The following is a 17787-nucleotide window of genomic DNA, read 5'->3' on the forward strand; positions in this document are numbered from 1 at the left end:
ACATGTCTGTTCCTATGTAGGTATATCCTGCCTAATCTTAATGAAATATGCCTACCTAGGGTACCTAAGGTAGATACTAGTAATTTCGTCTTTGGCTATCCCCCTTGAAGCATATTGTTGCTTTGTTGCTCGGCGGTCTCACCACCCGCTGGCGTTATGCTTCGAAAGGAAGTATCGAGATAATAATCCAAACTACCCAGGTGGTACAATAACACTCGGGAGGCCAGAGGTAAAAGAAGACTGGGTGGATAATCTCCAGTCGCCAAAGTCCAAACCGACACGGAACTTAAGATGCTTCCTAGTTATCTTACATTGGTAGAACAAGACCAAGTATTGTGCAGCCTAATACAGACAGAATCATTGAAAGAAACCCTATCACCAAGCCAGCCGCGCTTTTTGGTGAAAACATGGGGCGAAGTTACCCACCCAATGGAACATGCTTCGCAATTACATGACAACTAAATCAGTACTTACATGCCAGTCTTAGACTATGGCAGTATGGCGACTAATCTATTCTATCGTCCTGACAAACCTCGTCCACATGTTCCACTTCCGGAATATAGAACGCAGCAATAACGCTAATAATCAGGACACAACAGGAAATTCCTACACTCAATTAACAGCGGCCCCTATAAACACTCATGGAAATGGGTATATACGTACCAAATGCTTTCTCGCTTGACGATATGTACGCGTTTAGAACGATGCGCTGAACTTCTGGAGGAAACTCGCGGATAGCGCTGAAGCTTTCAAGACTTTTGCGAATGATCTAAGCGACGAGATTAGCATCCAATGCCAGCCATTGATAACTTGATATAATTCGATAGGAGGGAATCATTTACCTCTTCCTTATTAGGGTAGCCCATCATTCCAGATTCAAGGCTGGACCGAATCATGGCATTGGTCGACGCTAATGCAACAGCTATACCGAAATTCCCCGTATTGGCGCGCCCTAAATCAAAGAAGGCGTAAAGAGAGGGCTGGTCTAGTGGGCTGTCAGAATGCTGCGTGTGCAATTGGACAGTCAGTCAGCCTTACCTTGAGGGCTAGCCTGGGAAAAAATAGAGACCAGCCAACAAGAATCGAGTACACCCACATTGAGTCCTACCAGGAGAAGGACAGGTGTGAATGCTGGGTTTTCCGGATCTATCGAATAATAGTATAATCAGCGGTCATTCTCAGCTCTCCTTAGATTTAGACTTACGGATCCAGCCTGCAGTAAAGCACAGATAAGTTAATAGGTTGAGAACAGCTACAAAGCGCAGCAGTGGTTTGAGCGCCCGGTATCTTCGAATTATTACGCCACTGATGAAGCTTCCTAGCGGTATCCCCAAGAAAACACAACTCAAAGCCCAGTCGGAGAACGCAGACGTAGAGCCTGTACTCATGGACCGCGCTTGAACATATTGCCCAAGTCCGTATTTAAGCTGGAGAAGGTCAGCGGGGTTTTAATTAGCGATATAAATGTAGTAATTACCTGATCCCAAGAAAGCCAGGCGGGCAATCCACAGGCAAAGACGACAACTACGGACTTCTTCCGGAGAAACCGTAATGGTACGAGAACATGGCCCTTGCGGTGGATTTGCGAGTAGAAAAATAACCCAGTGAGGGCTGGGGTCGCAATATAGAGAAAGATCATCACCGGGTGGCTCCAAGGTATAACCTGTCCACCTAGATCAAGAGTGAGCAGTGAAGCGGCAACGGCAAGCAACAGAAGCCCCGCCCCAACGTAGTCCATAGACTGTCTGGGGCTTTTGGGGGCGGAGACTCTTTTCAAATTGGACCTTGGTGGTCTGAGAGTGAGAATTATGCCGATGGTCCCGACGAGCATCAATATAAACTCTAGTCCGAATACACTGCGAATATTATCATCTGAGAAAAGTGGCAGAAGATGCGGGTAGAAGCAAACTTACAACCGAAAGTTGGTAGCATCTGTGATCACGGCCCCGATAGAGGGCCCGAGGAAAGAAGCCACAGTCGATACGACAGTAACTACGGTCCTCCATAGGGGTAGAGAGTAAAGGTCAACCAGATCTGACTCAAAATGTCAGTGTCAACTGCATTAGATTTGAATATAGAAGGTGGCATACCATTAATAATGATCAAAACGAGCAAATCTAGGCCCGCGGCACCGAGCCCAACAAAAGCTCGAGATATTGCTAGTTGCCATAGATTCTGACTGAGGGAGCTATACGTAACGGTTAGATACCCAGGCACCTACCACAACATTGGGATCCAGGATAGGCATACCATAAAAATAGTCCAAATGTCGTGAACAAGGCCGCAGCCACCAGGGACATCTTGTGTCCATGATAAGAGCTTAGCTGAGCATACTAGCCGTCGAGATTTAGTGATGTGTGTCAAATATAGGGGATGCCAAACACCCACCATGGGCTGAAAAGCCGACTCAGTAATGAGATAACCCGTTACCAGCCAACTTGCATTTCCAACTTGATTCAGATCATCGGCTGAGATACTCAGTATTCATGCGCTTGTGAATAGGAGTTAAAAATTTCCTACCAATGCTTCGGCTGTAGTTGGCTGCTACGTAAGATAGATCTATTGTATTCACAAAAGTACTACATTGAATATATATCAGCACGCGAGTATGTAGATGGGCTGCATGAAGTTGCACAACATTATGCCACATGATCGGAAGACCTTACATTAGCAACAGAGCCGGGCCAGCAAGCAATAGCAGTCGCGAGCTTTTGCTGGTCGGCGAAAAATGTCCTTCCAGAAGTGGCATGTGGTCATCCGCAGCTTCACGGTCAGTTTCAGGGTTGTGTTGGAGATCGCCCGAGGCGTCTAAGAGTTGCGGGGAGCTCATTTGGGAAATCCGTGTTTGGAAGCAAGTATGTAGGCATTCGTTGAATTAAGGTGCAAGTGGTGTCAACATCGGCTATACAAAGATCTATTATAAGGTGAGGAAGATGAATAGAATAAAAACGAAACGAGAGGAATGATAAGCGATGCGGCTCATATCACATCTGTCTAATCTGGGTCAGGGTACTTACATAGCAGTACATACCTACATAGTAGGAGGCAGGTATCCTCCTACCTTAAGTAAGTACCTACCTAGGTTAGTAGTATGTATGCACATTGGATTGGATCACATTTGAATGGATGTGTAAGGCCGGGGATGTATCCTGCTACCTAGTAGTTAGTACTAGGTACACTGGGTATGTACATTCAATCATGATGCATCCCCACTTGTTTGCCAAGATGGCCCCACGGTTAGTTGGCCCCACTAGATCTCACCGTTTTCCTTTTTAGGTTACTATGTAATAACTAGATCGAAGCGGCCCGCGTCCTTAGTTTGTCGCTACCTAGTAGGTACCTAGCGCAAGACCGGCCAACGGCAGCCCTGTTAATCCCACTCATTATCCATGGACCTCCAGCTGATAATCCCGAACTGTACAGAATTACAACTTGAATATGGGATGCGTAAAGCACAATGCGGCAAGAAAAAAAAAGGACTTCTATTGTTGTGATACCCCAGGTGAGTTACCTACCTTATGTGTCTCTGCAAGAACTCCATGGCTCTTTAACAGAAATCGCACCGTATAACCCAAAAAATCCTAGATTCTAGACCATCTACCTGTACCAAAGAAAATCTAGGCTTATCCTGCAATTCCGAACTGCATACTTGATTCACCCAAGTCTTACAAGTCTCATCTATGCAAGTCAACTGAACGGCTTATGAAAGTATGAAATCCTTCTCCGTGCATGACAGAAATATCCCCAAGTATGGCATATCCGCTTTCCAGTCATCAAGAAGCAGCTGATGGCACCAAAACATCTCATTTTCGTACATCGACTTATTTCTGAGAGTCTGTAATTCGCCGTCTGCAACTCGTTAGAATAGGAATAGTCAGGTGCTAAGTAGAATGATACTTACTCTGTTTGTCAAGTTCGTCTTTGAGGTCACGCAAGAATTCGATCTGTCTATGGGACATGATAGACGTATCTGGGCTAGGGCTGTGCCAGTTGAGCGCCAACGGAGCCGCGCCACCGGATGCAAAATGGAAGTAAGCAAGCACCGTCTTACAAGCATGGTAATATGCATGACTAAGAGAACTCTCGTCATTTGAACTCGGTGCAAACTTGGGGGACGTCATGTTAGCACTTTGAACATGCAGGAAGCAATTTCAGATAATTACCGAGATGCCATATCGTTTGGAATAATCCATGACTTGGTTGAGAACGATCTCTGAGCTATGCAGGATTATGAAGCTGGCCAGGAATACCTCGTACCAGTTGTTCTTCTTCTTTCCAAGAACTTTTTCCTTGAAGAGGCGCAAGACCTTGTTTTTTAGAGGGATGAGAACGTGCTTGATTGCTATTTCGTCTAGTTGTGTATCCATAATTGGAGTCACAGGAATCGCTTCGACGAGGGGATTAAATCGGCATGGCCCAATATTTCCCGTCATAGGCGAAAGACCAAGCGTGTCGGGACCAGTAATAAGCCAAAATCTTTCGATCATGCGAGTTGCCGACCAAAGCATCAGCGCACCAGCTACCAGCTTACTCTGAATATTTGATCAGAAACAATGAAGGTTACCACTGAGATTCCAAGAGGGACCCACCTTTGAATCAGCATAGAATCTTTCTGCCTCCATGAATACCTTCGAAACCACTGGATTGCTGTTGACCAGGAGAGCTCGAGTGAATTCTCCTCTAGCTTTCCGGACATATTGACACATATTTCGACTTGCCTCAGCCAAGTCCAAAATATAATACGGAGGGAGCTCATAGCTGCATTTATGCCCAGCAGCATTAGCCCAAGAATATCCCGTTCTTTCGTTTGGACCTGGCTGATAGCGTGATATGGTCACCTCGAAGGTGGTTGTACAGACGTCATGGGTGAGCAGTACTTTTCGTGGAGGCTCAAAGCTAGTGATTCCATCCTGTAGGAGAAGAGTGCTATTGGCGGGTACTTTTGACTGCATCCAAGGCGGAAGTGTACTAGCAAGTGGGTCCAAAGTCGTCCCTGGTTTTAAAATGTGGTTCAGTAGGTATTACAGGTATTACAGATATTACAGAAGATAGAAACTAAATGAAAGTCTCTTTTTTGGTGTGACTTACCTAGTCGAAACAATTTGATATCGATAATATCAATACGACAACAAGGCGAATATAAAAGTCGCGCCGGCATTTTAGCGCAACCCCCGCAAATACCAAACTGATTCTTGGGTTGGTCACACTAGTGTACGTACATTAGCCTACCTTAGATACCTAAGTAAGGAGGTAGTAATGGAAACTGTTCTCGAATCAAACTTACACGGATCTTCTTCTTGCGGCAAGGGCCGCAGGCTCCAACCTCTCTAGTACGAGCAGTTAAGTTTCGTGACTTTTCATTGAACCGGGCTCTTTTCGCACCGTAGGCTCGAAATACGATTTGGGCGGGGGCGGGGACGGGGCCGTTTCGTTTCTTCTTGCCTACTAGTGACTACATAGTATGTAACATCTAGGTTAGGAATGCAATCAAATCACCACGGTGAGAGACATACCTGGTCATCAGACGCATCGGAAGAGTGCGATTGCTGACTTGCATCTGGAGAAGAGGACTTGCTGATCGTAACCGCGTCGTCTGTCACCTTCCCAGCACATTCAATGGTCCCGGCATTTCCTAGTTGAGCTCGAGGATGAACAAGCGCGTCCGCTCCGACAACTCGGAACGCAGGCGGGTCGGAAACGGGTCCCAACTTGCCTCTTTTTGTAGCAAACCTACCAGGTAATCCTTCCGGGACATCGTCTAGGCCAGACTGAGATGATTTCACCCCTTTCCGCGTTGGCGCAGTAAATTCAAAAGCTGTAGAAGTAGGCAACGGACCTAGCTGCAGAGTCGGGGATGTTATAGGTAGTTGGGTTACACAAAAGTCCAGGTCCTTGTCCAGAGTCGGGCGCCATTCGTAGTTCTTCGGCGGACTCGAATCCTTTGGTGTGGGGAAAGTATCAATGTTGATGTTAGTATGGCTGAACGGTGCAGTTGGCTCAGACCGGTCAATATCATCAATGATCTGTTGGAACGTTTGCGGGTATGACGAAGCAATAAAATCTAGATCTTGCTGCGGTAGAACGAGATCACGAAGCAGAAAAGGTGGAACAGGAACATGCGTGGTCGCTTTATCCGATATTGGCAAACGGGACGGACCGGCGTGAAAGAGTCCACCAGGTGCACTAGCTGCCAAGCCATCCAAGAAGCCGGTGAAATAGTCATTCCCAAGTAGATCAACTTCGACCCCGTTTACATTACCGGTCTGATGTCCCTCATCCTCGTATAGAGTAAGCGTTTTGGAGTGTGACATACTTATAGTGCATTCGTGTTACGAGTTATCACACGTGAGAAGTTTTTTCATGACAATCAATGAGCCATCAAATAGTCAAGGTTGGAGTGAAGGTATGCGACAAATATGAAATCTTTTTTAGGCGGCCTCGATACACTCCGGTGAATTTGAGGCTCCCGGATATAGGCACTTACCTAGCAACAGGGTAGCTGTGAATATGCATGTATCAATGGGCACATATGCACATAATGGTACCTAGTAAGCTGCAGCCTATAGCCTGCAAAGGACACATGATGCAGCTACTATGTACTACATAGTACCTAGTAGGGTGCTACCTATGTATGTAGGTACATCAGTGATACTATTGAAGTCCTACATAGTACATACATATGTGCCTAATGCATCCGTGGATATTGGAAGGTGCGTCTATCCATGTATGCATCGTTCAGCAGCGACAAGGAGCATATATGTATTGTACCTAGAAGTATACCCAGAAGTACTAGGCCTAATACAGTAATCGGTGAATGTGCTAAGTAGTTGTTATAGGTACCAATGTACCATATATCATTTTAATTGATTTTGTATCGATTACTATACTGCAACTAGACGAATCTTATTAATAGGAAACAATCACATCACTTTGTCTGCCTCTGTCTGCCTGTCTGCCTTTGTCTACCTGTCTGCCCCTATCTGCCCCATTCGTGTTCAGTCGTGTTCATTCGTCTTTTCCAACTTACATGCATGCCTACCTAAGGCATGTAAGCAGAATCAGTACCTAAAGAATGACCAACATCTTTCCACCCCCTCCCTCAACTCAGGGCTACAGCCTTCGAAAGGCCAATGAAAATGATCTTGATGACATCACAAAAATCCACATCGAAGGATTCGTGGAAGAACCAATGGATAACTACTGCTATCCATATCGGTTTGATCACACCGAGGACCATTTTAGGTGGATGAAGGAAGAGTACCAGTACTACTTGGACAATCCGGAGAAATTTGCGTTGCACGTGGCTGAAGCGCCTGAACAACCCGGAGGAGCTGAAGGGGCGCGACCTAAGCCTATGGCTATAGCTGTCTGGAACACTAACGTGTTGGCCAAAGCTCCCCCGTTAAGTGAGTTATTCTTGTTTCAAATACGATACAATCTCGCTACTGCTGTCTCACTGAGCTGAGATTTGACAGATCGTGGCCTGGACCAGCGGAAGGATGCCAATAAGAAGCATGTTGAAGCGTACGCGAAAGTATCTGGCAAGAGATATCAGCCTCATGGGTTCTTTTACGAGTGGACTGAGAAGCAGATCACCCTCTCTGTCCTTACAGTTCTCCCAAAATTCCGACGCCAAGGAGTTGGTACCATGATGACGAGGTGGGGGATCGATGCGGTTAAAGAAAAACGTTGGCCCGTGACTGTATGCGCAAGTCCAATGGGACGACTACTTTATGCGCATCTCAAATTTGAAGTTATAGGCATTGAGGTTATCCAGGCGGAGGACGAAGAAGAATCATTCTCAAGCACAGTCATGGTGTTGTTTTCGGAGGTCTGATTACAACGTTAGCTTTACGTGAGTTTTAACGTATTAATGGGCCAAGCATTAGCAAAACTCGAAGAAAGTGCCGATGCGAGGAAATGAAAACTCCGAGTCTAATCTTGCTAAGTATCTATATGTCTCCCTACTAGGTAGATATCAAGTTTTATAATGACCGGGTATAAGCGTATACGACTTGTATCAAACGGCCATGCAGATCGAGCCAGGAGAACGAGCAAAGATGCACCACATCTTTGCGAACAGCAAGTGAGTGATTACTGTCAAGAAAGACGGGAGAATGAAATGAGATTAACCACTTAGTCCGCAAAAGAGCAATTTCGGCACTATATTTGACATATAGGCAATACATCATCTGATCAGCCGTTGACCGGCGAGCTTTCCTCCAATCCAGGCTCGTGAAGAATATGCCATGTCTCTTCCCTGGTCCCTTTATTCTCACTTGAGCCATATACATTTTTCCACTCATTTTCGACGGACGAAGGTATACTCCATCCCTGGTCAGGATCCCTGAAATGCATCTTGATAAGATGCCTCTTCATGACACCTTTCCCATCGTCAAATGCCTCGCGAGCGTGAATCAAAGCCATGTCGTTGGCGAAGAGGAGGTCGCCTTTCTTGGGGTGAAGCTTGAACGCATTCTTCATTGATATGAACTGAATAGCGTCCGCGGCCTCGATTTGGGCCTCCGTCGGGGCGGGCAGGTCCGGGTTGCGTTGGCGCTGCCACCCCAGTATTCCGTATCGTGAGAAGCGCAACAAGATGGGTACCTTATCGGAGGCTAGCGTCCGAAGGGGTTGGACATGACGAGGTGGCTGCAAGTCATAGGACTTGAAACTACTACATTGTCAACGACATAATCCCCGAGCATAGGTACCAAAATTTCGAATTCCAAGCAAACATCAATAAACCGAAATGTGCAAGTTCGAGATTGCCTCACCTGTCAAATACCCAAGGCCTTGCCAGCGTATGCAAGACATCTGGTCGGTTGGCTGCCAGCTCATTGTAGGTTTGCCACAAGCTGCTGAGGAGCGTTTCACCACCGTTCAGGGCTGGCTCCATGTAGAAGAAAGCCATGACTTCACAGTTGTCCGTGTGGAATGACTTTCAACTCCTGTCAGATCATGCTTACGTATAAGACATACATTAGGAACGACGTACCAGAGGCGAGTCAGTAAATGCAGGCGCTGTGGTCTTTGGCCCGTCTTCTGTAGCTTGGACATTCACAATGTGTGCTACCGTTATAGATAACTGGTTTAGTAACTGACTGACCGACTCACTGAGCCATACGGGTAGAGTAGGACGGTATACTCACCAACCACACCTTTGCCTTTCACATCAACAAACCCTCGCTGGGGGCAAACGTGAGCACTGACCCCCGCATAAACGATGAGGCTCTGTCTCGGCGTATAATTGGAAGGATCAAGTCCATGGATGAGTTGAAACCCTACACCTTTGTATATTTGATCGGAGAGCTTTCTCAGGCGTTGGGAAAACGCAACTGGCAGTTCAAAAGTTGATGCAGACAGCTCTGAAAGGTCATGATGATTGGCTAAAGCAGGTGCAGTTGATTAGTATAAGATGTGAGAGACGAATCCGTAATTAGCGGAACTCGCCTTCGAACTTTGCCAAGGCATCGTTGATAGCGACGATTTCCTCCGGCGTTAGGTTAAGTCTCCATTCAGATTCTTTCGCTTGGACTTCGGCTCCAGTCCATGCGAGAGGAGAGTCGATATGTTTTGGATATCCATCAGGAACATCCAAGGTGGTCTTCTCCCGAATGGCTTCCTTTTCCCAGAAGCGTTGAATGTAGTTGTCCGAGGCAACGTAAGATGCACTGAGGCTTGCCATGTTGCAATTTGGGTATTCACGTACTTAATGTGATAGAACAAAAAATGACAAGTCGTTATTCATACAAGGTTACAAGCGACGGCGCCGGCCCAGTCGACGGCTTTATCTTGATGCCTTTTATCTTGTGTTACTTGTTGTGTCACTCTGAATATTGTGGATCGGCCGTTGAGGCTCTGCGGGTGACGAGAGTGCGTAGCATGGGACGGAGGTGAAGAACTTGGCATGGAAGCGGGCACCAATGAGTCTCGAGATTGCTTCCCCTTAACTACCCGACCGGTCTGCGAGGAGCTTGGGGGTAATGTATCTGCAATAGGAGAATGTTTCATAGATAAAGTCGGCTGTTCTCCATCTGGCAACATTCTTTCCAAATGAGGTCTCCCCCGTGCCCCTCCAACTCACTCATAGAAGGATGTCGGACTCCAAATCCATCCAGGACTCCATGCGCAACGGCTGGAATTCGCTGCGGTTGGTTTATCGTGCCCTGCAAGATAACGATGCTGACCACACTTTCATGCACGATGCCATCGCCGGTGATCCAGTTGGATTCCCATTGGCGTACCCTGAGGCGTTTCGACCCCAGTCGAAGACTATGACTGCCGGGCTTATTGCCGGGTTGAGGAACAAAAGTCTTTCCGTGGTTATTTGCCTGCCGCCAGGCAACCCGAACGATGAACCAGGTCAACGAAAACAATTGCCGCCGCAAGAGAGAATAATTATGATACCAAGTCAGGCAAAATCATCGATAGAGGTGCCCATCGGGATCCTCACACTGACTGCCCCCATACCAGAGACCCATCAGCATCGGAAGACCATGCTAGGGATCAGCATCGTTGATGCTTATCAGGGGCACGGATACGGTCCGGAGGCGATAAACTGGGCACTCAATTGGGCATTCAAGTTTGGGGGTATGCATCGAGTAGGTATATCGTGCTTTGGGTTCAATGACCGGGGACAGAGACTCTACGAAAAACTAGGATTCGTGAAAGAAGGGACGGTCCGAGAGTGCCTCTGGTTTAACAGAGCCTGGCATGATGAGATCTACTACGGCATGCTAGAGTCCGATTGGGAAAAGCTTCGGTCACTGAAATAATGCATGTACAACGGACACTAATTACATCGCAATGGTATGAGCATCACTTTGGTCTGAGGCGTTAGTTGTCCGGGATCCTGACATTGTCTAAGGAACGCGAAATCTGGATATAATGAGATTTGGTGCTTAGACGATGTCATGTCCGAGAGAACAGAAGCGATACCTAGTTAAGATAACACCAGACGTCTCCCGGACACTAGGTCTATTGCAGTCTAGCATCCGGGGACACCACCATTATTTAATAAACCTCGTCTGGCAAGTTGGCCACCTGAGTAGCTAATAATACCAATATTATAACGTGATATAGTATCGACCTATAGACTGTCCCATCACACGTTTAACTAATCTATTACTACTTTACTGGTCAGATATGATATTTGAGATAGTCGTGCCGAGCAGGTGCTTGAATAGTCCGATGGATACCGATATGTCCCCGATATCTACCTCTACATAGACCCTGAATATTGCCCACACTACGAACTAATCTATCTAAAATGATGCATGACTACTTTTCAGCTGTCCACCTACCTACTATATAATACTACTTAAGTCTATACTATGAGCTTTAAACCGGCTGAAGCCGGGACGTTACACCCAATACACTAATGCGAGAGCCGCTGTGGGATTGAAAAGTGCCTGATCCTACCTAGTACACGAGAAAAAAGTAAAAGTCAATAAATGCCTGTTTAGGATGTGAAATTCTTCAGCTTTACCTACATGTGATATTCGCATATCCGTGGGGTCTCAATCCTCGTCATCGTCATGGCTTTATATCTGGCTAAACGTGTGAAGTTTTCACTGATTATACCCTCTTGGAAAACATGAGGCGGATTAGATTATTGCAGAATCCAATATGAGTTTCGTGACATCAAAGACAATTCTGCATCATGCCGAAGTCTACACGATCATTCAAAGTGATCATTGTCGGTGGTAGTATAGTCGGGCTAATCACCGCACTAGCTCTGGAGAAAGCTGGCATCGACTATGTCGTGTTAGAGAGGGGTGAGATTGCACCGCACCTAGGTGCCTCCATATCCATCTTCCCACACACCCAACGGGTGATGGAGCAACTTGGCATATGGGAAGAAATCAGGGCTGGCATCATTCCGCTGAAAGACCGATATCATTACGATCAATATGGGCAATTATTGGAGAGTTCTGCCGTTTTGCGGGAGATATCGAAGATGTAAGCCGAATTTATAACCTACACCATCGCTTTAGAGAATTAAGCCGCTCACGCAAATGATAGGTCACTCAACAGGTTCACCTCGTTCATGGAACGTAGATTCTGGCTGAATTGCATCTACAATGGGATCCAGAACAAGCCCAAAGTCTTACCTCACACCAGCGTGACTTCATTCCGTGAAACAGAAGACGGCGTTGAAGTAACGACCAAGGAGGGCAAAATCATCCAGGGAGACATACTCCTCGGAGCCGATGGCATCAACAGCACCATAAGGAATCTCATGGCATCCCACATTGCAAGAACGGACGCCACGACATCAGAAGAGATGCGTTCTGGCTTCACAGCCGACTATCGCTGCGTTTTCGGAACATCCCGGAACTACAGCCCGAGTGATAAGGACAAGCCGCTTCTGCCAGGGGGCATGTGCCATAACGTCTACTACCGCGGCTTCTCCGGCGCTTCCGCTGCCGGCGCGGAGGATCTCATCTTCTGGTTCCTGTTCGTGAAGAGCGATCACGCTACCAAAACTCCCAACACCCCGCGGTACACGGAGGAAGAGTCCGAGGCTACCATCAACAAGTATGGTGGCTACGCCGTCGGCCCGGGTTACACTTTCAAGGATCTATGGGAAAGCCGAGTGAGGGCGGCCATGGTGCCGCTTGAAGAGGGCGTGCTGAAGCCGAAGTGGAACACGGGTGGCAGAGTGGCGCTCATGGGCGACGCGGTGCACAAATCCACCGTCAACCCCGGGCTCGGTGGCAACTTGGCGGTGGAAGGCATCGTCCATCTAATGAACGAACTAGTCCCCCTAGTACGAAAGTGCGAATCGGACGGCGGAAGGAAGCCAACGAAGAGCGAGCTTGTTGCGGTCTTCGATCGGTACGAGGTGAAACAGCGACCGCATGCCAACTTCATCGTTGCGTTCTCGGCATACGTTAAGAAGTACGATGCTATGGAAACGTGGTGGTTGAGGGTTCTGCTCCGTGTGTCGCCGTGGATCAGTGATAAGTACAAGGCGGGCCGCCTCGTTAGCTATATGAATGAGGCGCCATGGTTGAACTTTTTGCCTAACCCGGATGAGAAGGGGAAGGCTAATGGTACACAGTAAACCATTAGATGGACTAGATGAATGAACGAGAGTAATATAATGAGTACTAGGTAATTGGGTACCTACATAGGTAGGTATGCAGTCAGTAATGTTTAAGTACATATAATGAGACACCCCTTCATTTATCTACACGGGTCAGTTGTAGGTACCGAGGGATCTATTATCTCCTACCGTCAATGACCTCCAATAAATCCGTAACCTAGGTACCTAGGTAGGCAAATGATATTTGCAGCAAATTACATTACCTATTATCACCACGCTGCATCCTATCCAACCTCAATTACCTGATCATAAGCCCCTTACTACCCACCCCCCATTTCAAAACCCCTTTCACAGTTTCGCCCCCGTCCCTCTCCTCTCCGGCAGCGCCGTCGCCCTCCACAGCCCAACAACCCCCTCCCCCGAATCACCCAAAAACGGATCCCTCTCCGGCCGCGGCACATCCCACGAAGCCCTGAAATCCCCCACATCATCCCCCCCAACCGAGAAGTCCCAGTGCCCGCAGTTCTTCGGATACGCGCCCATCATCGTGAACCCGTCGCGCCGGATCCCCACCAACGCCTCCGGGCCCGGGATCCCGCGCCCCTCCCCCGGCGTCAGCAGGCTGAGCGACGCGGCGGGCCGGGCGTCGAACGTTTTGTGCGCGACGCCCGCGGGGATCACGAAGACGTCGCCCGGCTGGGCGGCAAGCTCGACGCCGCCGTCCTCCTTGGCGCTGCCCCAGGTGTTGTGGTGGAGGTCGGGGGACGTGTCCGCGACGCCGAAGCGGATGGTCGCGGTCCCGGAGAGCACGACCATGGCTTCGTGGATGCGCGAGTGGTAGTGCGAGGGCTGCGTGGCGCCGTACCGGTATATCCACTGCGTGGCCCACGCGTTGCGGTCGAGGGTTTCGTGGATGAGTGAGGGGCAGGGGGAGGGGAGGAGGTTGATGTAGTGGAGGAGGGGTTGTGGGGAGTTGGGGATGAGGGGGGTTGGGGGCAGGTGGTATTGCTTGACTTGGACCATATTGATGAGGATATGTTAATGGGTCGTCACTTTTGAGTAATAACTGTTCTTTATTTTGATACTAGGTATGTAATATCTCTAAGGACTAAATTAGAGGGTTTGCTTGACGAGTCCCTCCATGGTAGATCAAAGTGTGGACGTAATCTAGAGAAGTCAAGCCCCGCACTGCGCTATCATGAGATAAACGATGATACCCTAGGTACCGAGGTATTTAGCGTAGCACCTATTATCAAATCATCTACGAACAGAGACGCGACGGTAAGATTAACGATACCCTCATTATAGGCCTTCAAGATGTTTATAGATTGTGTAGGTAAGTAGTAAAAGCTTAGGTATCCACATAGTAATCAGTAAGGGTGTCACGACAAATGCATGTACATAGAAAATAGGGGCTAAACACAAAAAGACATACACCAACCGAATTTATTTCACTGGTAGGTAGTATGTATCTCTTGGATGTTTAATGTCATTTCTCAGATATCATATCCTACGCAGATCAGAGTATCTCTAACCACGTCATTCTTACTGCTACACCCACTGGTGCTGCATCCTAATCGCATGTGGTTCCCGCAGCGTCCTAGTTAGGTAGGTTTCACGAGGGTTGTCAGACTTTAGGGCCGGGAACTGTCGGATCATATATTGATATCGTTAAAATAGGAAGGTGTCCATACATAAGGCAGCCAGTAGAAAGATCATCCCCTCCCCCCTTTTTAAGATCACATTGTGTAACAACTACCGAGACCAAGCATGCTCAAACTTCTTGGTAGAGCCAATAGCCTTTCACAGATAGCCAACAGATATTGAAAACTTCCTCAAGGATTCCATGGCAGACTCTCCTGTCCTTCAGGTTGTTTCCACACGAAGCCAGGAGGGATCTCGACCGCTCGATTTCGCAGCCACTCCTGCAAGGCATTCCAATCCACGCACTTGTGCATCGCGTTAGAATTCGGCGTTGGGTTCTGATGCTGGAGCACCCAATCATACGTGATCAAGCCTGTGTCAAAGTTGCACATGATGCTCTGCCTGATGTAATCTACACAGTGCTCGAAATGCCGCTCGTACAGCTCCGGCACTTTTTCCACCTTCCGCAGAACCTCCGGGAAGTAGTCGCGGTGGTGGTCTTGCCAGAGAAAGTGCAGACAGTGCAGCTGGTGGGTTCCGACCGCGGACGCCATGTAGCCGCCCCCCGCTTCAGGGGGGAATTGCACTGCGGTGCGGACTGAGTGGTTGGCCTTTTCGTAGTCCGACGCTGCCACTGAAATCATCCCATATTGCATGATCGAGTGCCATGCCTCGTTGACTGCTGGTGTGGGAGGTCCTTTGAACGGCGACTCGTACCAGAGGGACCCGTTGAACCGGACGTTGATGTAGGGCCGAGTGGCCAAGGCAGCGTTGACTGGAGCTGGATCCAAAGAGTCAGCGTAGCAATTGTCTTGTAGGTAGGTACCCTAGGTAGGTAGATAGCTGAACACCTCAGGTTGGTAGAGAAGGGGAAATACTCACAATACCAGTTGTACATATCCCACCATCTCGCAGCCATAAGGGTACCATCATAGATCTGCACCAAGAGGACTAACAAGCTCGCAATAACGACTAAGCTGCCCGTATGAGCAATCCAATGAATCCTCCGCATCCGCTTGTTACCGGCGCAGCATCCACATTCCGCAAGATGTTCCCCTTTACTTTCGATAACAGGCGAATCCAGGGAATGGCGCGAGACCGGCTGATATGCAAACTGCGACGACATAGTTACGGGGTGATAGCCTTCATGGAAATGAAGGAATGATGTCGCAATGGAGATCTGCACAGTTATATCTAGTGATGGAGTCTTCAAACATCAACTATATGTGATGGAGCTTATGAATAAGGAGGAGTTGGGTCGAGACATAGGATGGGAGTACAACATAAATATAGTCGTATTGCATCTTCAGCGGAACCATGCATAATCTAAACTTGACGTGATGTTCTCCCAACATCTAGACGTCGAGATCGATAGGCTACATCCATCTGCGGGGGATGTTACAAGCCGAACCTTAGTAGCAAGCAGATGACCTTCTACCGCATTTGAACCATATGAGGCTACGAGGAAACCCAGGAGAAGAGAGGAGAAGAGTGCCCAGGTGTGTAAGGCAAAGATATAAAGAAGGGAACGCTCACAATGCGACATAATACAGAACCTACCGTACTCACGTTCTCGTCAAACCGCACATTTCTATCTGCAACCCAACTCATACCATTTTAAAACATTGTTTTTTTACCTACATCTCATCCATCCACCATGAAGAGCTTCCTCCTCCCCTTGGTGTTCGCAATGGCAGTTGCCATCCCCACACCCAAGCTGAACAGTATGGCTCTTCCAAATAGTAAGAAGTCAAAGGAAAAAAGTACTAATTGTACTACCTAGATTTCGAATCCGACCCTCTCCTAAGCATTGGGACCCCCGATGAGTCGTCCTATGCGACGAAGCGGGCTACCTTTGAATCGGACCCATTGCTCCAAGTTGGAACCCCGGACGAGTCCTCGTACGCGGTGAAGAGGGAGAAGTTCGAGTCCGACCCTCTGCTCCAGATCGGGGTTGAGTCTGAATCTTCCTACACTCAGTAGAGAAGATCATCGGTTTAGGAATTCGGGCGCCAAGGTATCATGCAATGGAAGTGTAGTTTGCTATGGCTGATGTTTACATGTGGTTGGGTTACATCTGGTTGTATCTATGGACGCTCGTTATGTTCGACTCCAAATTGCTCTAGCAATATTATCCCGGATGTTGAGTCTTTTGTTTCGCGCTGTGGTTTCACAGGATGGGCATAGTTACATCTAAATCTATATCTATGTACTACCAGCCTGCCTACATAAATACTTACCTAGTAGGTTAGCCAGTTGCATAAGAGCCATTTAGGCAGACTCTAAGTGGCGTGTCAATGATTATGCCTACTTCCTACCTCAATTACTGGCTTATATCTACATCGGATTGCGTTATGTGACTTACCTAGTGCCTATTTGCTTCCTTTCGAGAGATGACTGAGTGCCACTGCAACGAAATTCAATTCTTAGGGGGTTTGAATGATACGCCATCAACTGTAAACAACACGTAGTATTACTACTAGGTATGGAGTTGCCTACTTAGGTAGGGCTGTACTTTTTCTCTGATCCTGGTAGGAAAATAGTGACGGTACGAGGAGAAGAAAATAAAGGGGGGGGACATAGGGAGGGGAAAGGGGGAAGATCCATTCCTCTCTCTGCCCCTCCCCCCACTCTGGGTGGAGGCTCCACTATACCACTATAAAGTTCCCACGTAAGGTAAACCTTATTTGATTTCACGTTGTATCTGTGCACACTCTGTCTCACCTAAGTCCTTGGAGTTTGTACTGTACCTACTGTAGGTACTACCTACTGCCAAATGTCAAATGCTACTTCATTTACAGCCCTAAAGATCTCTGTTTCAAGGATTAGTTAGTGGCATGGACTCCATAGCGGGAGCTAATGCAATGCTATTTAGCGGATCCCTGTAGGTATCCAAGTACACCCCTTGTCGTACACCCCTGTCTACAAACAACTTGAGGTGTCTTCACTAAATAGAAACCCCTAGGAAGTGCTGTAGTTCTGTTGCTCTATATATGTACTATGTAGACATCGAATAACCTCGCTCATGTTTACGTTCGACGTATCATTGATGTGGGTTGGATTTTACCTTACGCCTTCGCCGACCGACG

General features: G+C 47.8%; 9 protein-coding genes across 9 annotated transcripts; 4 read left to right on the forward strand and 5 right to left on the reverse strand.

The window, feature by feature from the left end:
* Positions 1–2: 2 nt before the first annotated feature.
* GGS25DRAFT_494624 (major facilitator superfamily domain-containing protein) lies at positions 3–3095 on the reverse strand (the record flags this gene model as incomplete). The annotated part of the gene is made up of 12 exons (XM_049261368.1): positions 2667–3095; positions 2521–2579; positions 2389–2468; positions 2251–2333; positions 2091–2188; positions 1914–2034; positions 1478–1856; positions 1205–1427; positions 1039–1146; positions 843–985; positions 664–769; positions 3–606 (listed from the first exon to the last, which is right to left on the reverse strand). Coding segments are annotated over exons 1-12 (1660 nt in total), but the record flags the coding sequence as incomplete, so codon positions are not given.
* Positions 3096–3394: 299 nt separating this feature from the next.
* On the reverse strand, positions 3395–6467 carry GGS25DRAFT_494628 (uncharacterized protein). The gene is made up of 7 exons (XM_049261369.1): positions 5514–6467; positions 5285–5452; positions 5089–5206; positions 4590–4993; positions 4164–4532; positions 3902–4106; positions 3395–3849 (listed from the first exon to the last, which is right to left on the reverse strand). Exons 1-7 carry the CDS (start codon positions 6309–6311, stop codon positions 3701–3703), a joined length of 2211 nt encoding a protein of 736 aa, XP_049115564.1. The 5' UTR covers positions 6312–6467; the 3' UTR covers positions 3395–3700.
* Positions 6468–7072: 605 nt separating this feature from the next.
* GGS25DRAFT_522683 (uncharacterized protein) lies at positions 7073–7837 on the forward strand (the record flags this gene model as incomplete). The annotated part of the gene is made up of 2 exons (XM_049264286.1): positions 7073–7406; positions 7476–7837. 2 exons carry the CDS (start codon positions 7073–7075, stop codon positions 7835–7837), a joined length of 696 nt encoding a protein of 231 aa, XP_049115565.1.
* Positions 7838–7859: 22 nt separating this feature from the next.
* Positions 7860–9892, reverse strand: GGS25DRAFT_321203 (uncharacterized protein). The gene is made up of 5 exons (XM_049257823.1): positions 9454–9892; positions 9153–9389; positions 8999–9072; positions 8778–8941; positions 7860–8674 (listed from the first exon to the last, which is right to left on the reverse strand). The coding sequence occupies exons 1-5, from the start codon at positions 9686–9688 to the stop codon at positions 8197–8199; spliced, it is 1188 nt and encodes a 395-aa protein (XP_049115566.1). The 5' UTR covers positions 9689–9892; the 3' UTR covers positions 7860–8196.
* Positions 9893–10956, forward strand: GGS25DRAFT_321114 (acyl-CoA N-acyltransferase). The gene has a single exon (XM_049257822.1). It carries the CDS (start codon positions 10098–10100, stop codon positions 10776–10778), a length of 681 nt encoding a protein of 226 aa, XP_049115567.1. The 5' UTR covers positions 9893–10097; the 3' UTR covers positions 10779–10956.
* A 306-nt stretch (positions 10957–11262) lies between these two features.
* GGS25DRAFT_494645 (FAD/NAD(P)-binding domain-containing protein) lies at positions 11263–13545 on the forward strand. The gene is made up of 2 exons (XM_049261370.1): positions 11263–11964; positions 12028–13545. Exons 1-2 carry the CDS (start codon positions 11666–11668, stop codon positions 13070–13072), a joined length of 1344 nt encoding a protein of 447 aa, XP_049115568.1. The 5' UTR covers positions 11263–11665; the 3' UTR covers positions 13073–13545.
* On the reverse strand, positions 13224–14439 carry GGS25DRAFT_532372 (uncharacterized protein). Its single transcript, XM_049265586.1, has one exon. It carries the CDS (start codon positions 14075–14077, stop codon positions 13403–13405), a length of 675 nt encoding a protein of 224 aa, XP_049115569.1. The 5' UTR covers positions 14078–14439; the 3' UTR covers positions 13224–13402.
* Positions 14440–14724: 285 nt separating this feature from the next.
* On the reverse strand, positions 14725–16154 carry GGS25DRAFT_494646 (uncharacterized protein). Its single transcript, XM_049261371.1, has 2 exons — positions 15581–16154; positions 14725–15479 (listed from the first exon to the last, which is right to left on the reverse strand). Exons 1-2 carry the CDS (start codon positions 15822–15824, stop codon positions 14890–14892), a joined length of 834 nt encoding a protein of 277 aa, XP_049115570.1. The 5' UTR covers positions 15825–16154; the 3' UTR covers positions 14725–14889.
* GGS25DRAFT_494648 (uncharacterized protein) lies at positions 16150–16989 on the forward strand. Its single transcript, XM_049261372.1, has 2 exons — positions 16150–16422; positions 16482–16989. Exons 1-2 carry the CDS (start codon positions 16356–16358, stop codon positions 16679–16681), a joined length of 267 nt encoding a protein of 88 aa, XP_049115571.1. The 5' UTR covers positions 16150–16355; the 3' UTR covers positions 16682–16989.
* The last annotated feature ends 798 nt before the right edge of the window (positions 16990–17787 follow it).

Source organism: Hypoxylon fragiforme, assembly GCF_022984875.1.
Source record: "Hypoxylon fragiforme strain CBS 206.31 chromosome Unknown GGS25scaffold_6, whole genome shotgun sequence".
Lineage (NCBI taxonomy): Eukaryota > Fungi > Ascomycota > Sordariomycetes > Xylariales > Hypoxylaceae > Hypoxylon > Hypoxylon fragiforme.